General features: G+C 43.5%; 1 protein-coding gene across 1 annotated transcript; it reads left to right on the top strand.

Annotated features, from left to right (window-relative positions):
* The first annotated feature begins 5,177 nt into the window (after positions 1 to 5,177).
* Positions 5,178 to 24,389, top strand: LOC139174874 (interleukin-36 receptor antagonist protein-like). The gene is made up of 5 exons (XM_070765548.1): positions 5,178 to 5,201; positions 7,171 to 7,323; positions 15,972 to 16,142; positions 20,672 to 20,805; positions 24,055 to 24,389. Exons 2-5 carry the CDS (start codon positions 7,239 to 7,241, stop codon positions 24,307 to 24,309), a joined length of 645 nt encoding a protein of 214 aa, XP_070621649.1. The 5' UTR covers positions 5,178 to 5,201; positions 7,171 to 7,238; the 3' UTR covers positions 24,310 to 24,389.

The raw sequence follows: 24,389 nt of genomic DNA, 5'->3' as shown, positions 1-24,389 counted from the left end.
GTGATACAATTTTGGTGCCAAGCCGCGGCAGCCAATGGAAAACAGGTAAACAACTTCTATTGCATACAGTCTATTTTGCTTAACAACTACATAAGTTTAACTTTTGCCAGGCAACAGAATATTCCAGATATACCACTCCTCCCTTTTCTGGATTGCTTTGTAGGTTATTCGGAGAGGCAAGTAATAAAGTCCTCCAACCGGGCAGGCTTCCGAGGAGTCCGTTCTGACCTGCGCGGCTCATTCAGCACCTGGACATCCACGGAGGAAGAAGGTTCCTCCGGCAGCGCTGGTGATGATCTTCCACGGGCTGGACTTACCAGCGCTGGAATGGTAATTGAAACCTGGTAAGTCCCAATCAATTTGCTCTTGGCCACGGCTGGGTCGGTTATAACTCCCTGTGGGGAGTGAAGGATCAGAAACCCCGTTACTCTGATTGGCCAATTTTTCTCTGAGACTGGCTGTTTCCAGCCTTCCTCTTATATGGTCAATATGCCTCTTCCAGAGGCGGCCATCACTTAGTTTAACCCTATATGTCTTAGGACCTGTTTTATCAGCAACTATCCCAGTCTCCCACTGGTTACCTCTATCAAAATTTTTTACAAATACAGCTTGACCCACAGAGACTGATCGTTCAGGGGATGTCGCACAATTAGGTTTAACATTTATATAAGAAGGGTGTAGTCTATCCAGAGGTGACCTCAACCTCCTACCCATCAGAAGCTCAGCTGGGCTTTTATTAGTAGATGTACTAGGGGTGATATGTTGGGATAGCAGGAAAGTGTCCAACCGTTCTTGTATGTTCCCAGGCTCAGACCTTTTAATAGCCTCTTTGGCCACACGAACAAATCTCTCTGCCATCCCGTTAGCCCAAGCTGCATGAGGAGAGACTAATGCATGCCTTATTCCCAGCTGTGCTAGGAATAGTTCCATCTGTCTGGAAGTGAATTGGGGTCCATTGTCCGATACCAGGACATCTGGACACCCATGGGTGGCGAACAACCTCCTCAGGGCCTGTATGATGGCACATGATGTAGTTGACCCTAGTAGAATAATGTCCAGCCATTTGGAATATGCATCTACAATTATTAGGAACATGTGCGTGCCAACAGGCCCTGCCAGGTCTATATGTAATCTTGACCACGGTCCTTGGGGGGTGTCCCACGGCACAGGGGCAGTCTTTGGGGGATTGGGCCTAGTTTCCTGACAGGGAACACAGGTTGCAACCCAATCTTCTATTTCCTTATCCAACCCTGGCCACCACAAATACCCCCTAGCCAGGGCTTTCATCCTGACCACCCCTGGATGGCCCTGGTGTAACATATGCATTACCTTAGGCCGAAGTGAATTGGGAATGACCACTCGACCCCCCCACAATATACAATCTTTTTATCACAGAGAGCTCCATTCTCCTACTTTTGAATTCCATCACTGAGTGGTCTTCCCCATTGGGTGGCCATCCTTTCAATATATATTGGAGCACCTTTCCTGGTTTCTACAGCCACCTCTATTGCAGTAATGATAGACGGTTTGACCAAATCAATGAGAATGACATCACCCACAGGGGCAGGGTCCTCCACCCCCTGGGCCAATGGGCAATGGCTTAGGCCATCCGCATGGTTGATTAGGGTTCCCCCTTTATACATAAGTACATAGTCATACCCAGCCAGGAAAATGGCCCACCGGGTCATCCTAGGGGACACAAAAGGTGGTGTTGGCTTCCCAGTAGCTTAGAGACCCAATAAAGGCTTGTGATCTGTTACCAGTTGAAATGGCCTACCCAATAAGTAATGATGAAACTTTTTTACTCCTGCTACCAAGGCCAGAGCTTCTTTATCTATCTGGGCATAATTCCTTTCAGTAAGGGATAGTGTTCTTGAGAAATAGGCAACTGGGGCTTCCTGGCCATTGGGCAAAATATGGGCCAGGACCCCTCCTACCCCATAAGGGGAGGCATCGCAGGTTAGCCTTAGGGGTAATGTGGAGCTATATTGGACTACCACACTTTTGGAGGTAAGCAGGTCTTTTATAGCTTGGAAAGCCTGTTGCTCAGTCTCACCCCATTTCCATGGTGCTCCCTTGTGGAGAAGACGATGTAGCGGCTCAGCTGCGGAGGCCTTCTGTTTTAGAAAAACAGAATAAAAATTCAATAGGCCCAGGAAAGCTTGCAGCTCAGGCTTAGATTTAGGGGCAGGGGCTTCTTTGATGGCCCTAACCTTATCCTCAGTGGGGTGGATGCCCTCCTTGTCTATTCGGAATCCCAGGAAGTCACTGAGGGAGTGCCCCATACACATCTCTCAGGCTTTAATCTCAACCCCTTGTCCTGTAGCCTTGCCAACACTTCCCTAATTCTCTGGTGTAATTGGCCTGGAGTGTCCCCAGAAATTAAAATGTCATCAAAATAAGGGACCACTCCTCTAATTCCTAATAATAAGCACTCCATGAGGTGCTGAAAAATCCCTGGAGCCACACTCACTCCAAATTGTAACCTCATACACTTAAAAGCCCCCCTGTGGGTCACGATAGTTTGCGCCAGGGCAGTGTCTTCGTCCACAGGTAACTGTTGGTATGCCTGCGCAAAATCTAGCTTGGCAAATATGGTTCCAAACCCCAAGGTATGCAGTAACTGTTGCACAACAGGAATAGGATATAAATTGTGCTGCAAGGTTTTGTTCAATGTGGATTTGTAGTCAGCACAAACTCTAAGGGACCCATCAGGCTTCAGGGGAGTCACAATTGGGGTTTCCCAGGGAGCATGCTCTATTGGTATTAAAATACCTTGTGCTTGAAGCTTATTCAATTGGTCATCTAACTTATCCAGTAGGGATAAAGGCACCCTGCGAGGCTTTAAACAGACAGGAGGAACAGCAGGGTCTAATGAGAACGAAATGGGTGGCCCCTTATATTTGCCCAACCCCGGACTGAAGACTTCTGGAAATTCATTAATGAAGTTGGGCTCCCTCTGATGTGTCACCTTATGCAACCCAGTGATAGCCAACCCCAAAGGTGCCATCCAATCTAACCCTAGGAGGGAATGAGCAATTAATGCTTTTAAACATGACAGACACCATAGTGCTCCCCAAAACACGAATAGGGTGTCCTTGAAAGTCCTTAATTGCAATGTCCAAGGGCTTAAGATTGCTCAAGGATAGGGTTGGCAAATAAAGTCTGAGTTTATGCCATGGCATTAGGGTAAACTTAGAGCCAGTGTCCAGCTCCATCTGGCATGGTCGTCCATTCAAAAGTAGAGGGATGATTAATTTATTAGGGGCCGAAGGGTAGGAGCCAATGTCTTTTGTTGACCTGTTACCTCGGTTGCCGTCCCTCGAAGTGTTGTTCCATTGACGCCGGTTCCCCCTCCATTGCTGTCGGAATGGCCAGTAGTCACGTTGCAGTTGATAGGAGCACTGGGTTCCTTGACTGAAGGGCACATCCTCAGGCAGAATCGCACGGCAGACCTCCGCGATGTGGCCTCTCTTGTCGCAGCAGCGGCAGAAGGCATCCTTGAAGGGGCATCTGGAGCGGGCATGTTGACCGCGGCAACCAGCACACGATTGGAAGGGTTGACGAGCAGGTCTGGATGGCGGGGTCCTCAGCTGGCAGCAATGTTCGTCGCAGGGGTCGATCTCCGGTGCGCTGCATTCATGTTGGCAGGTGGTGGCAGGTGTTGTCTCAGCAATTTTAAAAACCGTTGCTAGTTTGTCATTTGATTTGAGGTCTGCAGCCGCAGCCTCAGCCACCTCAGCTGTTTGAGCGGCTTTAATGACATCCTGTAAAGAGGACTCATCTGCCGCTAATAGTTTGTTTCTAATGGAGACATTTCGCATCCCAAAAATAATGGCATCAGTTAATCGTGCCTCCAGATTGTCAAACTGACATGTGTTGTGAGCCGCCCCGAGTCTTCAGAGAGGGGCGGCATACAAATCTAAGTAATAAATAATAAATAAATAAATAGATAAAATGGTACGGAGGCGAGTTGCAAATTGGTTTATAGATTCTCCCTCAGCTTGAGCCATCCGGGAGAATTGATACCTGAAGACTCTAGCTTGTTTACTTGGCTTAAAATGAGAAGCCAATTTAGAAATTAGAGTGTCCCACGAGACCGAATTTTCCGGCTCTGGGTCCGTCAAAGTTTCAGGTAGGTCGAAAATTTGCGTGCCGCAATAATTCAAAAATAGGGCTCTTTTCCGGCCGCTGTCCGCATCTTTCATGCCGACGGCTTCTAAAAAATTTTCAAACTTAGCCATGTAGGCTGTCCAGGTTGTCCGCTCTGGATCGAAAAATTCCGGCGGCTGGGTAATCGATGGGGTCGCCATAATTAATTATTAGTCTCCAGATCCAGATTAGTCGCCAGTAAAATGACTTCGAACGCAGTAACTAATTTTATATTCTTTATTTCAGAAGGATTCTAACTAGACGCTGATACAGTGACAGCCCGTACGCGAGTTAGAGAAGAGCGTGTAACACCGGTGGCTCTCTCCATTTATACTTTCCAGCCCAGCAACAGGAGACACTTGACAGCGATACAATTTTGGCGCCAAGCCGCGGCAGCCAATGGAAAACAGGTAAACAACTTCTATTGTATACAGTCTATTTTGCTTAACAACTACATAAGTTTAACTTTTGCCAGGCAACAGAATATTCCAGACATAACAGAAGGGGTTATGAGTTACAACCTTTGCAGGAGCCCCACGATTGTGTGATCAAAACTTGGCTGTCGTTTCATATTTATGACCATTGCTGTGGCCTGAGGTCACATGTGACCCTCTTTTGCAACCATCTCACAAGCAGAGACAATGGCACCTGGCAGAAAGGAAATATTTTGAGCAAGATAATAAGGTATATTATACCCTTGAATACCTTTGTCATAGTATTTGTGAAATCTGACCATGGTAAGACCTGTTCCTCCACAAGGAGTCCACGTAGTTTAAATGCATGCACACACACAAACACTTGATAATGTTTCTAATGACAATTCTTCTCCTAAACGATACAATTAAGCATTCTTCAGACAAGGAAATGTTTGTCTAAATCATTCCTTAAAGAAGAAAAAGCTTTACACCAAACCGTTTATGGGACTATTTCCCATTCACTTAGAAGGCACACCCACCAATGTCATTGAGTGGCTATAAATGGTGTAAAATATCAGAGGTGGACACAGAGAAGGAATCTTTGGCTAAAGAAAAATTGTTACACCAGGACAGGTACAATCTTCTTCATTATACTTTTGGACATTCTTTCCAGGGCTAAGAAATTCCATAATGCTAAATTCTTTCTTGGCCAATTTTGCCATATATTGTTGTAGTCATCTGAGGACCAGATTAGATTATGAATTAATTTTGTGGAGTTTTAAATAATTGGGTTCCTGAGGCTTTTCTGAATTGCTATTCTTTTTTTTAAAAAAATCTTCATCTTGCTTCTTGATTTTAATCAGTTTGATCTTGAGATATTGCTGAATTTGCTATTAAACCTGGTTGTGTGTAGGTTTCTGTCTCTCAGTGTCCTTTGCAGAGAAAACTAATCAATTTATTAAGCAGATTTGACAAAACCTGATACCATGATATGCATCAGGACTATTAGTTGTGTCACTCTGTAAATAAATTTCACTTTCCCCACTTTTCATTAGAAAATAAACATGTAAATCATGAATGAGTGATGGCAAAATTTTGGGGAAATGGATTAAACCCTGTTGGAAATAATATTCTTCTGGGTTCAGTTCCAAGTGGGGATAAAGACACTGGATTCATGGAAGTTGTTTCGAAAGAAGGTTTAATAGAGGACAGGAGCACATGGTATGAACAGAAAAGGTGGATCACATGCTTCCAGATGTTGGGTCAGGAGAAAAGGGCAGTTACTGAGAGTCCTTGAGTTTTTATAACTTCTGTTCAGAGCTTCCTGTTGCTGTATAAGAAATGCACTCTGATTAGTTGTCAGACTCCGATGGTGCCATGCAGGGGCAATTTTGTAGGCTGTGTTTTTGAGTTCACATTTGGCTGAGCCTTGCTGGATAATGGTGTAATGAACGCTTTGGCAATTCCTAATATGGCTGTTATTTGTTATGTAGAAGACTGGTCTCAGCTATTAACAAAGATGGGAGAGACCAGGATAGATCTATTTTCGCCTTGTTCTGAATTCAAATCCCAGTGAAGTTATGGCTAGCTGATGAGGCCAGAACAAGGCTAAAATAGATCTATCCTAATCTCCCTTAATTTTCAAATTCAGCAAAAACATGTGACATGCATACGTATGTACGTACATACATACATACATACATACATTCATACATACATACATACATGTAGATTGTTCTGAGTTCGGGTTTTGCCCCATGTAATATTTTGCATGTCTATGCAACGTTTCGGTGAAATCACATTCACCATCATCTGAACAGAAGTCGAAGCCAAATTGATCCGGTCGGGGCGAAGTGCCCCCTTTTGCCATTTCCACGCCCAGACGCTCCGGGAGGCAACCTTGCGCTGGGTGTATGGAAGGCAGCGCAAGGGAGTCACCATAGTGAAGTGGTTTATTCCCTCTCCAAGTGCCCAGAGAAAGGAAAATGCTTCATTCACTCTGGACTGCCAAAGCCTCCTTAAGCACCACCAAAAGGCTCCTCTGGCAGCCCAGAAAAGTCCGAGATGGCTGGTATTAATGGGGGAATGGCAGGAAACTGGCCGGGCTTTCATGCCATTCGTTCCTGGGAAATTTTTCCAGGCTCAGGTTCTTAAGTAGGAAATGTTCTTAAGAAGAGGCAAAAAAGTCTTGAACACCTGGTTCTTATCTAGAAAAGTAGAGGTGTTCTTAGGTAGAGGTACCACTGTAGTGTCTAGAAACACCAAAAGATCTCTTTCCAGCAGAAGAAATCTCTCCATTTGGTGTCCCAAAGGTGCTTTTTTCACAAGAAGCAACTGGACTTTCTTTTTTTTTCTTTAAGATATTTCCCTTCTCATCCAAAAAGCTTTTCTTGTATGAAAAGCAAAATGTTTTCAAGGAAAAACAAAGTCCTGTTGCCTTTTGAAAAAACACATTTAGTATAACCATGACCTAGATTATTGAAAATCCCTATAGACATTTCCATTTGGCCAATGTTCAGAATGCGCTGAGTAGTGTCTCTATTCTATAATCTCTCTGGAATCACACCTTATGATTTCAACTCCCTTCAATACATTCTCTTAGGACAGTAGGATCAAGTGTGGAAAACTTCTCCAAGAAGCAACCTGGAGTAACTGGAATAAATAGTAGAAATGGAGTTCCAGAAGAGTAAAAGCCATAAGAAGAGCTGGGATGAGGAAATGAAGGAATTATTCCAACAGTTGAGACAACAGCAGGGTGAAAATTACTTATTACTTTTCTGCTTGTTTTTTTCTAAACACAGTCCCAATTTAATAATGTAAAATATATTTATCATAAAATACTTATAGAATTATGAGCCATAAACTAAAAACTAACAGAGAATAAATTTACAAACCTAAAATCTATGTCACCATAAGATTAAGAGAATTGATGTACTGCTGTTGAGCTTTAACAACTTAGAGTGATCACACACTTTCCCTCTGATAGTGTCAGATTTGAACATATCAGACATAATAATAGGAAAGATGGAACAGATATTTTTCTTTTGTTCAATCATGTCTCCTTCTGAGACTGCCTGGATAAATTCCTGATATTTTATCTGCAAGGTTTTTCAGAAGTGGTTTGCCATTGCCTTCTTAGAGCTGTGAGTGTGACTGCTTCAAGATCATCCATCTAGTTTTGTGCCTAAGGGAGGACTAGAATTTACAGTTTCCAAATTGTTGTCTTCGCTGGTAGCACAAACTAAAAAAATCCCCAGTAAATCCAGTGTTAGATATGCACCTAGTTGAACTTGCCTGATCTAGAAATGTTAAATAGGATTAAACCCGGTTAGTATTTGGATGGGAACCACCAGTAAATAGCGGTGCTGTTGGTTAGATTGGGAAATCCAAAGCCAATTTGGTCTAGTGCTGAAGGCAGCAAACTAGAAACAGTTTTATGAGTTTTAGTCTTGCCTTAGGCTGGTAACTTTGGACCAGTCACTCTCTCTCAGCTCAGCTCACCTCACAGGGTTGATATCTGCTGTCTTGAAGCAAACATTTCTCTCTCTCTCTCTCTCTCTCTCTCTCTCTCTCTCTGTGTATGTGTGTATGAGATCAATCTCATAAATCAAGCTTGGCTCAAGCAAGTTTTTTTTAATCCATATGCATAAACAGATTTATTACTGTAAAACAGTTGCTTTTACCCTACAGGACAGGCAATGAGGGAAGTGACCTCCTACTGTGGTTACTAGAAAAACCAGTTTTGCAAGCCGGGTCAATTTGATTGAAACAAAACAAATAGCAAGTAGAGCTCCAGAACGCTTTGCCAGTTTCCCTACTAAGGGCAGGGCAGGGCAGGAAATTATAGGAAGCAAAAAGAAAAGAGGAGGAAAAGTGTGTGTGTGTGTGTGTGTGTGTGAGAGAGAGAGAGAGAGAGACAGAGCGCACTCCAAGCACTGCCACAGCTCAACTGTGAGGATCAGAGGGGCCAAAGAGCCACAGTTTTCCCAAGCCACAGTTTTCCCACCCCTGATCTAAATTATACAATTTATACCAGACCTGGGCAAGGGACGGCCCATGGGCTGCATCCAGCCCACCCGTTGTCTGTGACCGGCCCGCCCGCTATCTGTGATATGTTCGCGGAGGTCGGGGTCTGCTCCAGTGCGAGGATGAAAGAGCTCACCGTGTCTGCTGGGACTCCTCCGGTTCCTGCTTTCCTGATGAATCATGAGGAAAGCAGGAACCAGAGTTGAAATGAATCCAGACGCTGGTAATCTTAGAACGGTACTTTATTTCAGCTCAGAGAAAGAGAAGTGACAGCTCAGCAAGGCAAGTGACTTTAGCGAGTACCGATCTGCTTTGCCTGGGAGAAACCGCTTCTTTTATACTTTTGCGGTTCCCGCCAAAGCAAGGAGCAGCCGCGTCTGAGCCAATCAGGAGCGACTTCCTGACTTCGGCTCAGACAGCGCTTTAAACAGGAAGAAACTATTACAGTTGAAACAAGGTAGCCATTACGGACACAACACCCCTCCCTCCTTAGTTTGGATGCATCCATTAGGAAAGCCATGTGACAAAATCGTCCAATCTGCTTGGTCTTCGCTCGGATCGCTCGGACCTGCGCAGTTCAGTTATGTCCTCAGTCTCGACGGTGGAAGTTGGCTCGCTGCTGCTCTCCCGGTGCGGCTGTGGCCTTGCTTGTGCGTCGGCCTGCTGGTTGCTGATTTCGGAGGAGGACGATGGCTCGGCGTCGCTGGAGGCCTCCCCTCGTCCCGATAAGTCCAATTGCGTGTCAATTAGTTCGGGTAGCGTGTTGTCGTCTGTAGAGTTGGGAGAGGCCGTGTTAGCGGTTTGCTGTAGAGCATTTTCCGCACGTTTACGTATGTGGTCAATGTGCCGCTTCCACATTCGACCATCCTCCATTTTTACAACATATGTCTTTGGAGCAGTTTGCTTAACAATAATTCCTTTTTTCCAGTTTACACCCCCATCAAAATTCTTAACAAATACATTTTGTCCCAAATACATTTCTCTTTCAGGTTTTACAGACATTTGGTTATTTTCACAGAACCTTGGGTGTAATCTATCTAGTGGTGACCTTAATTTCCTACCCATTAGCAACTCAGCAGGGCTTATGTGCGTGTGCGAGTTTGGGGTGATGTGTTGGGTTAACAGAAATTGGTCCAGATTTTGTTGTACATCCCCAGGGCCTGACCTACGTAAGGCTTCCTTAGCTACCCGAACGTAACGTTCTGCCAATCCATTAGCCCAGGGTGAGTAAACTGAGATGAGTGCATGTCTGACTCCTAGGTTGTCTAAAAACAATTCAAACTGTCTGGCTGTTAGTTGTGGCCCATTGTCAGATACTAGGATATCTGGGCAACCATGGGTAGCAAACAGTCTGCTCAATACCTTGATGGTGGCACACGTGGTTATGTTGCTCATTGCAATGATTTCTACCCATTTAGAAAATGCATCGACTACTATTAAGAAGTATTGTGACCCCACTGGCCCTGCAAAATCGATATGAATTCTGGACCATGGTCCTGCAGGTTGCTCCCACTCTACTGGGGTTGTCTTGGGGGGGGTTAGGCCGTGACTCTTGGCACGGGTCACATTTGGCTACCCAGTTCTCAATGTCTGCATCTAAACCTGGCCACCATAAATGTCCCCTGGCTAGGCCTTTCATCCTGACAATCCCAGGATGGCCTACATGTAACATTTTAAGTACCTTTACCCTTAGGGTTTTAGGGATGATCACTCTATCCCCCCACAACAAACAACCCTTTACATATGACAATTCTAAACGTTTAGTCTTAAAATCACACAATTCAGGTTTCAACGAGTCATTTTGCCAACCTTTAAGTACACAATTTACTACTTGTTTTAGGAGGGGGTCTTGCTGTGTGTGTGTGTAGCCACCTCCTTTGCCGTGACTAGCGGTTTGTCATCTAGTTCTATCATTAATACATCTGCAGATGGGGCAGGGTCTACTACTAATTCTGCCATAGGGCACCTACTGAGACCATCTGCGTGGTTGATGGTTTTACCCCCTTTATGGATGAGTTCGTATTGGTATCCTGAGAGGAAAAGGGCCCACCTTATTAGTCTTGGGGATATAAATGGGGGAGTAGGCTTGTCGGGGGCTAAAAGTCCCAGTAAGGGCTTGTGGTCTGTAACCAATTCAAAACTCCTCCCAAAAAGGTAGTTATGAAATTTCTTCACCCCTGCCACTAAAGCTAGAGCCTCCTTATCTAGCTGGCTATAGTTCCTTTCGGTATCTGTCATTGTTTTGGAGAAGAAAGCAATTGGAGCCTCTGTATTATTTGGCAAGATGTGAGCCAACACCCCTCCCACGCCATACGGGGAGGCGTCGCACGTAAGCCTGATGGGTAATGAGGTGCTATACTGGACTACAACACTCTTAGAAGTTAACAGCTGTTTTATTTGAATAAAGGCTTCGTGTTCAGTTTTCCCCCATGTCCAAAGGGCTTCTTTCTGGAGCAAACGGTGTAGAGGCTCTGCTACTGTTGCCTTCTGTTTTAAGAAAACGGAATAGAAGTTAAGAAGGCCTAGGAAAGCTTGCAATTCTGTCTTATTTTGTGGCTCTGGGGCTTCTCTGATGGCTCTCAGTTTCTCGGTTGTGGGGTGGATACCTTCTCCATCAATTTTATACCCTAGGAATTCAACACTGTTTGTCCCCCACACACATTTGTCTGGTTTAATTCTTAGTCCTTTGTCCTGCAACCTCTTAAGTACTTCCCTTATTCTTTTGTTTAGCTGTTCCTGGTTTTCCCCTGCAATTAAGATATCATCAAAATAGGGAATGGCCCCTTTTATGCCTGCTAATAGGCGTTCCATTATACTTTGAAATATGCCTGGGGCTATGCTCACTCCAAACTGCAGTCTGGTACATTTAAAGGCATCCCTGTGGGTTACAATTGTTTGCGCTTTTGCTGTTTGTTCATCGACTGTTAGCTGCTGGTAAGCCTGGGCGAGGTCAATCTTTGCAAACCTTTTCCCTTCCCCCAGGGAGTGCAGGAGTTGTTGTACAACTGGAATGGGGTAAGGGTGATGTTGGAGAGCCTTATTTAAGGTCGATTTGTAGTCAGCGCAGACTCTTAAGGAGCCATCTGGTTTTAAAGGCGTGACTATGGGTGTCTCCCAGGGACCCTGCTCCACTGGAACCAAAATGCCCTGGCTTATGAGCTTGTCTAGCTGCAGATCCAGTTTGGGAAGGAGCGGAAGGGGTACCCTGCGGGGTTTGAGTCGAATAGGCGGAATCTTTGGGTCAATAGAGAACGAGATGGGGGGGCCCTTTGTAAGTCCCTAGAGTGGGGCTAAACACTTCGGGGAACTCTTGTAGGAAATCAGGCATGCTATTCGAGCTAATAGTACAAACTCCAGAAATTTCAATTCCTAAAGGTTCCATCCATGCTAAACCCAGGAGAGAATGCTTAGCCCCTGTAACCACAATCATAGGGAGGGTACATTTAACATCCTTAAACACAATAGGTACATTCAATTTGCCCAACACAGAGATTACCCCCCCTTGAAAATCTCTAATCACCAATGAGGTTTGCAATAAGTCATCTTTAGATAGATTAGGCATGTATAATTTGAGCTTCTCCCATGGCATGATGGTGTATTTAGACCCCGTGTCCAGTTCCATGGAGCATGGTTTGTTGTTAAGCAGTAATGAAATTACAATTTTGCCCCCATTTTTTGTTGCCGTGTTATTCACGGAAAATCTAGTGTTACCTTTTGAGTAGTCGCGGTTAGCGGCTGAGTAGTTCCTTCGGTTTGAAAAGCGGGGAGGTCGGTTTTCTCGCGGTTGGGGCGCCTGGTGTTGGCCTCGTTGATTGCGCGGTGTGGAGATGGTTTCTTCTGGCGCCGATGCTCTGCAGGCTTCGGCGATGTGGCCTCGTCGGTTGCAGCGGCGGCAAATGGCATCCCGGAAGGGGCATCGTTGGCGCTGGTGGTTTCCCCGGCAGCCGGCGCAAGGGGCTGTGTGGTGAGGAGCTCTGTGCTGTCTCGGCTGGTCTTGCAGCAGGAGGCAGTTGTCCTCGTTCTGGGCTGACGGGCTGAGGTCGTCTGATCCCTCGACGCGGTGAAAAGCGGAGTCGATCTTGGCAATGACTTCTCGCCGTTCGTTTTCCTTCAGCTCTTTGGCCGCGGCGTCGGCGACCTCTGCGGTTTGAGCTAATTTGATCACGGTTTGTAGCGTTGGTTCGTCTTCGGTGAGGAGTTTGTTCCTCACTGAGGCGTTTTTCATGCCGAAAACTAGGGCATCGGTGAGGCGAGCTTCCGGGTTGTCAAACTTGCATTTGGCAAGCACCGTTCGAAGCCGCGTTGCGAACTGGTTGATCGATTCCGTCTCTGTCTGGGCCATCCTCGAGAATTGGTGCCGGAAAACCATAGCTGGCTTCGTGGGCTTGAAATGGCCCACAAGCTTGGTTTGTAGGGCGTCCCAAGCGACGGTTCTTGCTGGCTGTGGTTCGGTGAGCGTCTGGGCGAGGTTTCGGATCTCTGGGCCGCAGTATTTTAGGAAAATGGCCCTTCTTCGGTCGGCGTCGGCGTCCTCTATGCCCGCAGCTTCGAGGAAGATCTCGAAACTGGCCATGTAGTCGTCCCATGAAGTCTTTTCGGGATCGAAGAATTCGGGAGCCCGGCCGATTTGTATGTTGCTCATGGTGCAAGCGTGGTTTCTTTCTTCCGTCGTCGCCAGTGAAATTAATCCAGACGCTGGTAATCTTAGAACGGTACTTTATTTCAGCTCAGAGAAAGAGAAGTGACAGCTCAGCAAGGCAAGTGACTTTAGCGAGTACCGATCTGCTTTGCCTGGGAGAAACCGCTTCTTTTATACTTTTGCGGTTCCCGCCAAAGCAAGGAGCAGCCGCGTCTGAGCCAATCAGGAGCGACTTCCTGACTTCGGCTCAGACAGCGCTTTAAACAGGAAGAAACTATTACAGTTGAAACAAGGTAGCCATTACGGACACAACAAGAGTAGTCCTGGTAAATGCGGTGAGCTCTTTCATCCTCGCACTGAGCGGACCCCGACCTCCTATCGAGAGCGGCTGAGCACAGGAACCATGCAAACACTCCAGCGCAGTGACTGCGGTGCACCATGTTGCCGTAAAGCGAACAATTAGGGGTCTATAGAGTGAGTCTGGGTGTTTAGGTCAGGCCAGGGTCTGGGTATTGGGTAGAACTGAGTTAATTATATTAGTCTGGCCCTCTAAAACCATCCCAATTTCTCATGTGGCCCCATGGCAAAATTAATTGCCCATTCCTGATCTATACCATACTTTTTATTTATTTGCATCCTGCTTTATTCTTTTTAGAAATAATTCAAGGTGTCAAACATATTCAACACACTTCCTCCTATTATCTGCACAACAAAATACTATAAAATGAGTTGGGCTGAGAGAGAGTGACTGGCCCAAAATCACAAAGCCAACCTTCATGTCTAAGGCAGGACTAGACCTCATGGTGCTTTAACCATGATCCAAATGTTAGCAAGAAGTAAAAATAAATATTGCAATATCACTATCCAATTGAGTTATGTAATATATACATGAGTTCTATATTACTGTATGTCAGGGGTGGGCAATTAATTTTACCATGGGGCCACATGAGAAATTGGGATGGTTTTAGAGGGCCGGACTAATAAAATTAACTCAGTTCTACCCAATACTGTATAATTTCCTCCCTTCCTTCCTCCTCCCATTTCCTTTCCTTCTTTTCCCATTTCATTTCTTTCCTCCTTCCCTTTTCTCCCCTCCTCCTCCTTCCCTTCCCTTTCTCTTTCTTCCATTTTCTTTCTTTCCTTTCCTTTCCTTTCCTTCCTCCCCTCCCCTCCCCTTTCCTGTTCCATTCCTTTCCCCCTTTCCTTTTCTTTTCTAAGTGGAAGTTTCATATTTTATTGCAAATCATTCTGGTTGTGGAAAAGTGAAATATAAATTATTTTAATAAATAAGGAATGTCCTGTTATATTGCCAGCACACCTAAAGATGGTGTCCCAAAACTTGGCAACTTTAAGACTTGTGGACTTAAGCTCCACAATTCAACTCCCAGCTATGCTGGCTGGAGAATTCTGGGAATTAAAGTCCACAAGTCTTAAAGTTGCCAAGTTTGAAGACTTCTGTTACAGAGGTTCTAATAAAAAAGAAAAACTTTTGTAGTATCATTTATCTTTCCCTCCCTCCCCCCTCTCTTTCTCTTCCCTTTCCCCCCCTCTCTTTTTCCCCTTTCCAAACTTTTTCCTGCGTGGCTTTTAACAAGCTTCCCCACTCCCCACTGGCTTTTGCAAGCTGCAGCTCTTTTCTCTCGCGTCTGTATGAACACTCTGCCCAAGCCCATGCAGGAAAACTTACGGGTATGGCAAGCCACTCCAAAATCCAAACTTTTTTCCTGGTGATTTTTGCCTTGGAGAACAAGCTGCCTGCAGGTCTCTCTCTCTCTCTCTCTCTCTCTCTCTTTCACACACACACACACACACACACACACACACACACACACACACTGCCCAAAACCACACAGGGAAACTTACTGGGTGTTCCAAACCTCTCCCAACTCTTTTTCCTGCATGGCTTTTAACAAGCTTTCCCATCCCCCACTGACTTTTGCAAGCTGCAGCTCTTTTCTCTCATGTCTGTATGAACACTCTGCCCAAGCCCATGCAGGGAAACTTACGGGTGTTCCAAGCCCTTCTCAACTCTTTTTCCTGCATGGCTTTTGCCTTGGAGAACAAGCTGCCTGCAGGTCTTTCTCTCTCTCTCTCTCTCTCTCTCTCTCTCTCTCTCTCTCTCCCTCCCTCCCTCCCTCTCTCTCTCTCTCTCTCGCAGCTCCAACGATCTCCAGCTGGCGTTCAAGACGCCGGCTGCTAGGTAAAACCAAGACTCACAGATAGCTGGCGGGTCGATTACAGACAGTGGATGGGCTGGATGCGGCCCGTGGGCCGCACTTTGCCCAGGTCTGCTGTATGTAGTGTGGAATCTAGCATTCCTTTGTCTCTTAATCTTTTCTTGAAATGTAGGTGGGTTTCTTTGGCCTGAAATAAGAAGAAACCTTATGTAGAATTTCTGGAGGAGGTTTGAATGAACAAAATAAATCTATACATAATGTACACATAAATATGACAAACAGATAATTCCAATCAGTTATTCCCTATTGTATATTTTGGTCATGTCAAACAGTGATGTTCATGGCCTATTGACCTTTTCCTTGCACCATTGAGCTGCAACTCCCAAAGTAAATGGGGCAGTTGACAAATGATACTGAGTCCTTTAGGACTGGGCGACATAGTCGAATAAATAAATATGTTGAACACAGTGCTGAACCAAACTAACTGACCATACTTTTCCTTTGCTTGCACAATTCAAGCAAAATGAATCTCTGTGTAACTTAGATATATCTTTTCCATAGCATATTCTCCAGATATGAAAATGTCACATCTGAAACTGTCTAAACCAAATGTGTATAAGATTCAAAGATTAAAGGGACCCCGCTTGTTCCGAATTTGGGATATTAGCCAGAAATTCCTCTTTATGGTCAACAGCATGCTGATAGCAAACCATCTGGATTTCGATTCAACAGGTACCAAACCCTGATAGATAAATTTATATTGTCTTCTCCCAGTATGATTGATGGAACATGTATGCGCTTTTTGTTAGTTCTCTGGATTTTCTGGGAGACAGTGCAAAACACCTATTGTGATGAGGAGGAGGAGAAGGAAGAGGAATAGTAGTAGTAGTTTTATTTACTTTTGATCTCTTAGCAAGGGGAATCAACTCTGCCAATAGGAACAATCAGAACACTCATCCAATGGAAAAACTTGCTTTCAGAAATTGTGGGAACTTCATCATTGGAGGTTTTCAAGAAGAGATTTTCGTCGGGTGCCAAAAGAGCATGTGTGAGTGCCCACACCCATAATTCAATGCCTTGGGAGGGCAAAAACAGTTCCTCCCCCCACCCCTGGAGGCCCTCTGGAGGCCGGAAACAGCCTGTTTCCCAACTTCTGGTGGGTCCATTAGGCTCGTATTTCACCCTACCCAGGGTCCAAAAGTTTCCTCGGAGCCAGGGGAGGGTAAAAATGTCCTCCCCCATCTCCCCGGGGACTTTCTGGAATCCAAAAACATCCTTCCACAACCTCTGCATGAGACAAAAATCAGCCGTCCGGCACACACATGCACATTGGAGCTGAGCTAGGGTAATGGCTTACATGCCAGCAGATATGACTCTGCATGCCACCTGTGACGCCCGTGCCATAGGTTCGCCATCACTGGACTAGAGGATCTACCAGGTCCCTTCCAAGTCTGTTAATATAATCTAAGAACTAGCAAGTTATTTACAGTTAGATAAGCCAAGTATGGATTCTCCTGCCTTCTATTGCTTCTTTTTACTGATAACCAGAATGGAAGGAATAAAGTCATGGTTTTAAAATTAAATTGTAGAATGAATTCTACTGAACATTATGCAGCTTAAGTGTTCTCTATTTGCTCATTTATGAACTTTTTAATATTGATTTAACATACATGTACACTGGTCTATTTCAACAGACCTTATGTGTCCTTATTTGGAATTAAGATAATGGCTAAACATTCTCTTTCTTTCTCTCTCTCATTGGAAAATATTATATTATTTATAATATAATAACGGTAGTGAATAAAGCTTCCCTCAACTGTGCCCAACTGGGTTTCAGGTGTGGCATCAGCTGCAATCACAGGGAAGGGGGGTGGGTGGCAATTATAGCCTGTGAGACTTTTGGCTTACACAGATTTGCTGCTCCAGAGATACTGAGATGTGAGTCCCACCTTGTGAAATTGGACCTAGGAGTTCAGGTGGGCTTGTTACTCACGTATCTGCCTCCCAGCTGCGTGGCAACAGCCCTGCCTGCGCTACTCAAGGAGGTAGCTGGGTTGGTGGTTGAGTTCCCCAGGCTGTTAGTCTTGGGGGATCTCAATGTGCCACTCAGTGAGTCCTCTGAGTTGGCGCAGGAGTTCATAGTTTCCATGGACCTGACACAACCATGGACCTGACTCAGGTAATTCAGGGTCTGACCCATGAGGGGGGGCACATTCCCAATATGGTTTCCCTCTCAGGACAGTTGAGCAATGATCTGATATTAAGGGACTTCGTCATTACACCCTTGTCATTGTCAGACCATTATCTGCCAAGGCTTGACTTTAAGGCTCCAATCCTCCCCTGCAGGGAGGTGGAATCAATTAGGTGGTTCCACCCCAGATGCCTAATGGACCCTATGGGCTTTCATTGGGGAGATACTGGATTCACTTATACACAATCCAGCAGAGTATCTAGTAATGACCTGGAATATGGCTGCAAAGGGGGCTCTTGACCAGATTGTGCCTTTGCGACCTCTCTGTGATAGCTCCTTGGTTTACCGAGGAACTCATGGGGATGAAACACCAGAAGACACGTCTAGAGATGTGTTGGAGAACCAGTAAATCCGAATCTGACTGAACCAAATTATGTTCTTATATTAAGATTTATTTGGAAGCGATCAGGGTGGCAAAATCCTTGCATCTTTCCACAATGATTGTGTCTGTGGAATCTCGTCCGGCTGCCCTGTTTAAGATGACTCGCTGTTTCCTTAATATGGGGAGGGTTGAGAAGCCTTTGCAGGGCAGTGCTGAGGACTTTAACAACTTTTTCGCAAAGTCACTCAGATTTGGGTGGACCTGGACTCCAACTGGGAAACAGTGTCGACTGACAAAGAGTCAGTCGAGGTGACTGGGCCATGTCTTAGTCCTGCCAACTGGGTTGAGCAACACCCAATGAAGTCGACATGGCCATTGGAGCTGTAAGTTCCACTACCTGTTCATTGGACCCATGCCCCTCCTGGCTGGTTTCGGCCAGCAGGAAGGTGACATGGAGCTGGCGGTATAAATGGTATAAATGGATTGAAAATTGAAACAAAGAACTGTGTTAAAATGTGAAAGAATGTATGAAAAATATGAGACATAAAAACATGCAATATGACCATGACAAGGGTGTAATGACTAAGTCCCTTAATATTAATTATTAGGAGGTAATGTAAGAGATGTAAGAAATGTAAGATAGCGGGCATAGATCTGTATAAAATTATAGTGACGTTTTTAAAACTGAAAAACTAATAAATAAAACTTTTAAAACTGGAAAATATAATTTTCATCTCTCTCCATTCTTCATCTCCTTATCATGTCTGCTCTGCTTCTGAGATTTTTGTCCCATTCTCCTATCAATAGCCATCACTGCTCAGTCTAATTCAGAACCTTCAGCCAACATTTCCTCCTTCTTAAAAATCTTCCAATGCTGTTATAGCTTTAGTTGTCAGCCATTATACCTCTAATAAATGAAAATATTTGTAGCTCAGGGTTGAAATGTGGGATCCCTAGTGTTCTCTGAGGTTGATTGTTTTCGAGATGTTTCATTTGTCAACTTGCAAAGCATCCCTGGCCTGCTCTCAAGTTGCCATAGACAAGGGGGATGGTAAACCAAACTTTGCAGCTACATCAAGAAGCTGGTTTGTCAGTCAAAACAAGGCACATTCCAACTGATACACCGAAGTTGCCTCCATGGAAACTCACAGTGGCTGGAGGAGAGTGATGTCTACAACCCGGAAAATTGGTTTGTTGGAGAATGTGACTGATGACATATCTTGGGTGGGAGTGGGGGGGAAACAGGTCAGATCTGGTACGTAAATTAAGTGAGGTCAGAGTTGGCTTCATTTGGTCCTAGCAGACAGTAAACTCCTAATAAATAATTGGATTTTTTTAAAAGCCTGGTGTAAGGCTCATGATTTAATTAGGGCATGGATCGGAGCCCTAACATCATTACCTAAACTAGGTAGTACTGTATTATTAGTGCTCACTACACCTAGACCTTGCCTTCTAAAAGCCTCATGTTCTTTTCACAAGTCCTTTTTAAAGACTGCACCCCTTCCAGCTCAGCAGCATTCTTGTCCTTCTCCTATGAGGAAATCTTCCAGTGGAAATGAAAATAGCTCCTAATTTCATTTTCTGCATCTCATTTAATATCTGTTTGGGTTTCTGGGTGGCTAGTATAGATGGGAACATTCATGGCAAGCATCATTGGTCAGAGGACATATGTTAAAATTGTGGGTAATGGAAGTGTTATGGTTTAGGATCTTTTGTGTAGTTATTATCTTATTACAGGTTGTCCTTAACTTATGGCTGCAAAGGAGCAAAATATTCTGTTGCTAGATGAAACATATGTTAAGTGAATTTTGTCCCTTTTTATGACCTTTCTTGCCACAGTTGTTAAGTGAATCACTTATTCAGTCTGTAACCCAATTCTTCAGTTAATCTTGTTACCCCATTGACTGTGCTTGTCAGGTCACAAAAGGTGATAACATGACTCCAGAACACTGCAACCATCATAAATATGAGTCAGTTATCAAGGTACTGAATTTTCATCATGTGACCAGAAGATGCTACAATGGTCATGTGAAAACATAAATCACTTTTTTCAGTGCTGTTGTAAATTTGAACTGTCACCAAATGAATTGTTGTAAGCCAAGGAGTACCCATACTGAGAATGAGACTAGCTATATCCTCAATTCACCTACCACCTGCAATTCTAAAGAGGTCTCAGATATGTTCCTATTGGATGCTAAAGAGTTTACAGGTAGTCCTTGACTTACAGCAGTTTGTTTAGTGACCAAAGTTACAGTGGCACTGAAAAAAAAAAGACTTATGACTGTTTTTCACACTTTGCAGCATTCCCATAGCCATGTGAGCAAAATTCAGACACTTGGCAACTGGCTCAGATTTATGATGGTTTCAGTGTCCTGGGGCCTTGTGATTCCTTTTGTGACTTTCTGACAAGCAAAGTCAATGGGGCATCCAGGTTCACTTAACAACTGTGTTACTAACTTAATAACTGCAATGATTCACTTAACAACTGTGGCACAGAGAGGTAATAAAATGGGAGGGAGAAATTCATTTAACAAATGTCTCACTGAACCGCAGAAATTTTGGTGTCAATTGTGGTTGTAAGCTGAGGACTATATTATTGTTCTCTAATTACATCAGGGAATTTTTTATCCCATTTTCTGAACCAGTGAAAGAAGTTAATCTTGGCTTTTATCTACCATTCTTCACCAGAAGTGTGGATGGCTGTGCTCCCCAATAATGCCTTAGATCCAAGACAACAACCCATCTTTATGGGCCTCATGGATGGATTGCACACTCTGTCTTGCACATTGTCCAGTGAGGGTCAACCTCAGTTACACTTAGTGGTGAGTTGTAATCCTAACTTGGCATTTTCTCTTCTGTACAATGGCAGCATTTATGAAATACATATAACTTGCTTATTATATTAATTCATTTTTAGGGTTTTCCAAATATAATGCACCTAGCAATAGTGCTTAGACTTATATACCATTTCATAGAGCTTTACAGCCCTTTCTAAGTCAGCATATTTCCTCCAGCTATCTTCCAAGGTCATTTTACTGAACCTGGAAAGTTAGAAGGCTGAATCAATCTTGAGCCAATGAGAATTGAACTGCTGGCAGTTGACAGAATTACGGTAGTCTGAAATACTACATTCTAATCACTGTGACACCATGGCTCTTATCAAAACTGCTTGGCTCACTAGGCATATTAAGCCCTCACCCTCCCAAACACAATAACAAAATCTAACCTTAAACCAACTAAAATTGTTTCCTGTAAATCTTCCACAATTTACAGATTTCCTGTAAATCTTCCACAAAAACAACTGCTAGTCTTTACCTAAGTGAAGTTGCTAAGTGGAAATGCTGAATTCCAAGACATGGAGAAAATTGCATACCTGAGAGTTTCTTAGGAACATTGTTCTCCCCTTTCACAACACCAATTGTATATTTTGAAATTGGATAGATTTTTGTTCTTCTAAAAGATTGCCAGGTCAGGAGAAAGCTTTCCTTTGATTTTAATTTTGGAAAAAAATATGCTTATAGTATGGTTCAATACGGTTTGAAGGCTACTGTGAAGTCTTAAATGTGGATTTGGCTTTCTTTAAATTGAAAAGATCCAGAAGAAGCAGAGAGCCTAAACTCTTGTTATACATTATGGCTGGTCTTCCAAGCAAAGTAGAGTTCTAGAAACCTCACAATGGGAGATATCTGACTACATGGTAATCATTTTATGGACTTTATATTGTCCTTCCATGCTTTCAAACTGTTTTGTTTTTAACAGAATCCACTTACAGCATTAAGCTGTCCAGCTTTGAAATATAAAACCTGGCTTAAGAGGTACTAGGTCACTAATTACATACTCTTTATGTTTGAAAGTGCAATTTCAAGTACTATTGTGACAATATTTGTTATGAGCAGTTCCTGAATCCATCTGCTTCTCATTTTGAGAGGTTATAGTTGTTAATTCTCCCAAAGGTGCTGTTTTTCAAAATTCAAGTAGACTGTTTTTTCCTTGGAGTAATTTCTTATTTAATCTCCATTGGTGAAGAACTGGTTTCCGAAACAAAATAATTAATTTTGTTCTTGAGGTCAAGAAGCTGTGATAATCTTGGGGAGCTGCTCTCTCTCTCTTTTTAAAAATAAATAACAAAACATTCACACAACACATAACAATGTGCTCAATGCTCAAAGTGCCCACCCCCAAATAATATTCATACCCCTCCACCAAAATGGGGGCATATTTTCTATATACCATTTTAATTTCATTGGCTGAATTCATCCTTTTATCCATAATCTCAAACTGAATATGATCCACCATGTACCAATACCAAATCTACAAATTTAATTAATAATAATAATAATAATAATAATAATAATAATAATAATAATTTTGTATTGTCCATTTTGTCGCATCCTTCCAGCCTAGGACTATTACTGCCTGAGCGCTTTCTATCGTTGCTTCTTTTATTTCTCTACATTCTCCTATCTCATTCCTTCTGTCTAATACTGCAATTTCCTTGCATCTGTCTAATACTGCAATTGTCCATCATATATTTAACATTTTATTAGTATCCTCTTGCACTTCTTTCCATAATTTCTGCAATACCGGGTGTTCCCAAATCATATGCATAAACACCCCCTTATTTTGATACCCATGCCAACAAGTATTCTTAACATTCTGGTGAAAGTATGCAAGTTGTTGTTGTTGTTGTTGTTGTTGTTATTATTATTATTATTATTATTATTATTAATTAGACTTGTATGTCACCCTTCTGCAAAGAAGTTGAGCAGGTATGTGATACCACTTATGTAAGATTTTCCTTCTCATTTCTCTAATCCTTATATTCTTGATTTTCCTTATATTCTCCACTATATTCTTCATCTCTTACACATCTATTTGTAATTCACTTTGCCACCATTTAGTCAATCCTTGGATCTGCTTGCAATAACATCTTATATATATTACTTGCTTGCACCTTGGTGCCATCACTTTTTTCTCTTATTATTTTATCTAACTCTATCTCCTCCCTTAGTAGTGCTTCTTTATTCTCCCTTTTATTCAAATATTTACACATTGTAACCATCTTCCCTGGCCCAGCCACCATTCTATACCATTTCTATTTACCCTCCCATCCTTCTCGTATAACTGTTCTATCCTAGTTATCCCTTTTCCCTTCAACTCTCCTAATGGGTTAAGGACATTTTGCCTCTGCCAGTTGGATGAAGTTCTTTCCTCTGCAGCAGCTGATAGGCCGCTGCATTCTCTCCCTTGCCCAAAGGCCCCTAGCTCTTCGCCCCAGTCCTTTCGTCACAAAAATCCACATTCAGCCACAGCCTTTTGGCCACATGGGACACTTCGCCACCATCCAATCAGAACAGTTCTAACAAAATGCTACTTTTGGAAGGAAAGAATGGGCCAGTTTGCTCTTTCATACACACACACACCAGTTGAATGATAGAGATGGAAGGGACAAAAGAAAGTGTCGAGAGAGGCAAAAACTCGGAGGCCCCAGAAGTGGGGGTAGGGGGCCACCCCCGCCCTCCATCCATACACATTTGACAAATTCTGACCTGCTAAATTGGCCAGGGGAACACACTGCTACATGGTCCTCTCTCAAACTCCCTTTGCATTTCTCTCTCTCTCTCTCTTTCTCTCTGTCTCCAGGGTCCCTTCCAACACTTGTTAATTTGTTTGGGAATCTGTAGATGTCACCGACTTGAGAAGGGGGTTGGACTAGATGACCTCTGTGGTCCCTTCCATCTCGCTGATTCTGTAGAAATTTGCTTGAGAAGGGGGTTGGACTAGATGATCTCTATGATTCTAGATGACCTCCTTAAGGTCCCATCCAATTCTAGGACCTCAAACCTGTAGTCAATTCCAGCAATCTATTGTTGCAGTATTACTTCCGAGGGGTTCTTGATGCTCTCTGAACTGGTCTGATGCAGTGATGGTGTTACCTAGCTTGAGCAATGAAACATCTGCAAGAAAACAATCAAGCTCAGAGAGCAGCAAAGATCCTTAATTTCAATCCTGAGCTACAAATATTCTCCTTTATTAATATTGCTTTTAACATTTTTTTCATGTTATCTTAGGAAAGAAAACTTATGGAGCTCTACAATCAAAACCAGCAGTTTTTGGACTTCAGTTTTTACAGCAAGATGGATGGCAGCTCAGAAACATGTTCTTTTGAATCTGCCCAGTTCCCTGGCTGGTTCATAAGTACTTCTTCTGAACCCAACAAACCTATCAATCTCAGTCAAAAGGGAGGCACAGACATTACCCTTTTTTATTTTGAAACAGGTAAGAGGAAGGAAAAAGCAGAACTTGTCATCACTAGAATTATTTAAGAGGAATGTCTACTTCAGGTTTTATGGGAAATGTTAAGTTTGTTAGTAAGTAAAAGTTTCAGTTTTATAAAGTTGAGAAT

This window comes from Erythrolamprus reginae, chromosome 12 (assembly GCF_031021105.1).
Source record: "Erythrolamprus reginae isolate rEryReg1 chromosome 12, rEryReg1.hap1, whole genome shotgun sequence".
Classification (NCBI taxonomy): domain Eukaryota; kingdom Metazoa; phylum Chordata; class Lepidosauria; order Squamata; family Dipsadidae; genus Erythrolamprus; species Erythrolamprus reginae.
Note: the sequence above shows the minus strand (reverse complement) of the source record. Positions and strands in the feature narration are given on the sequence as shown.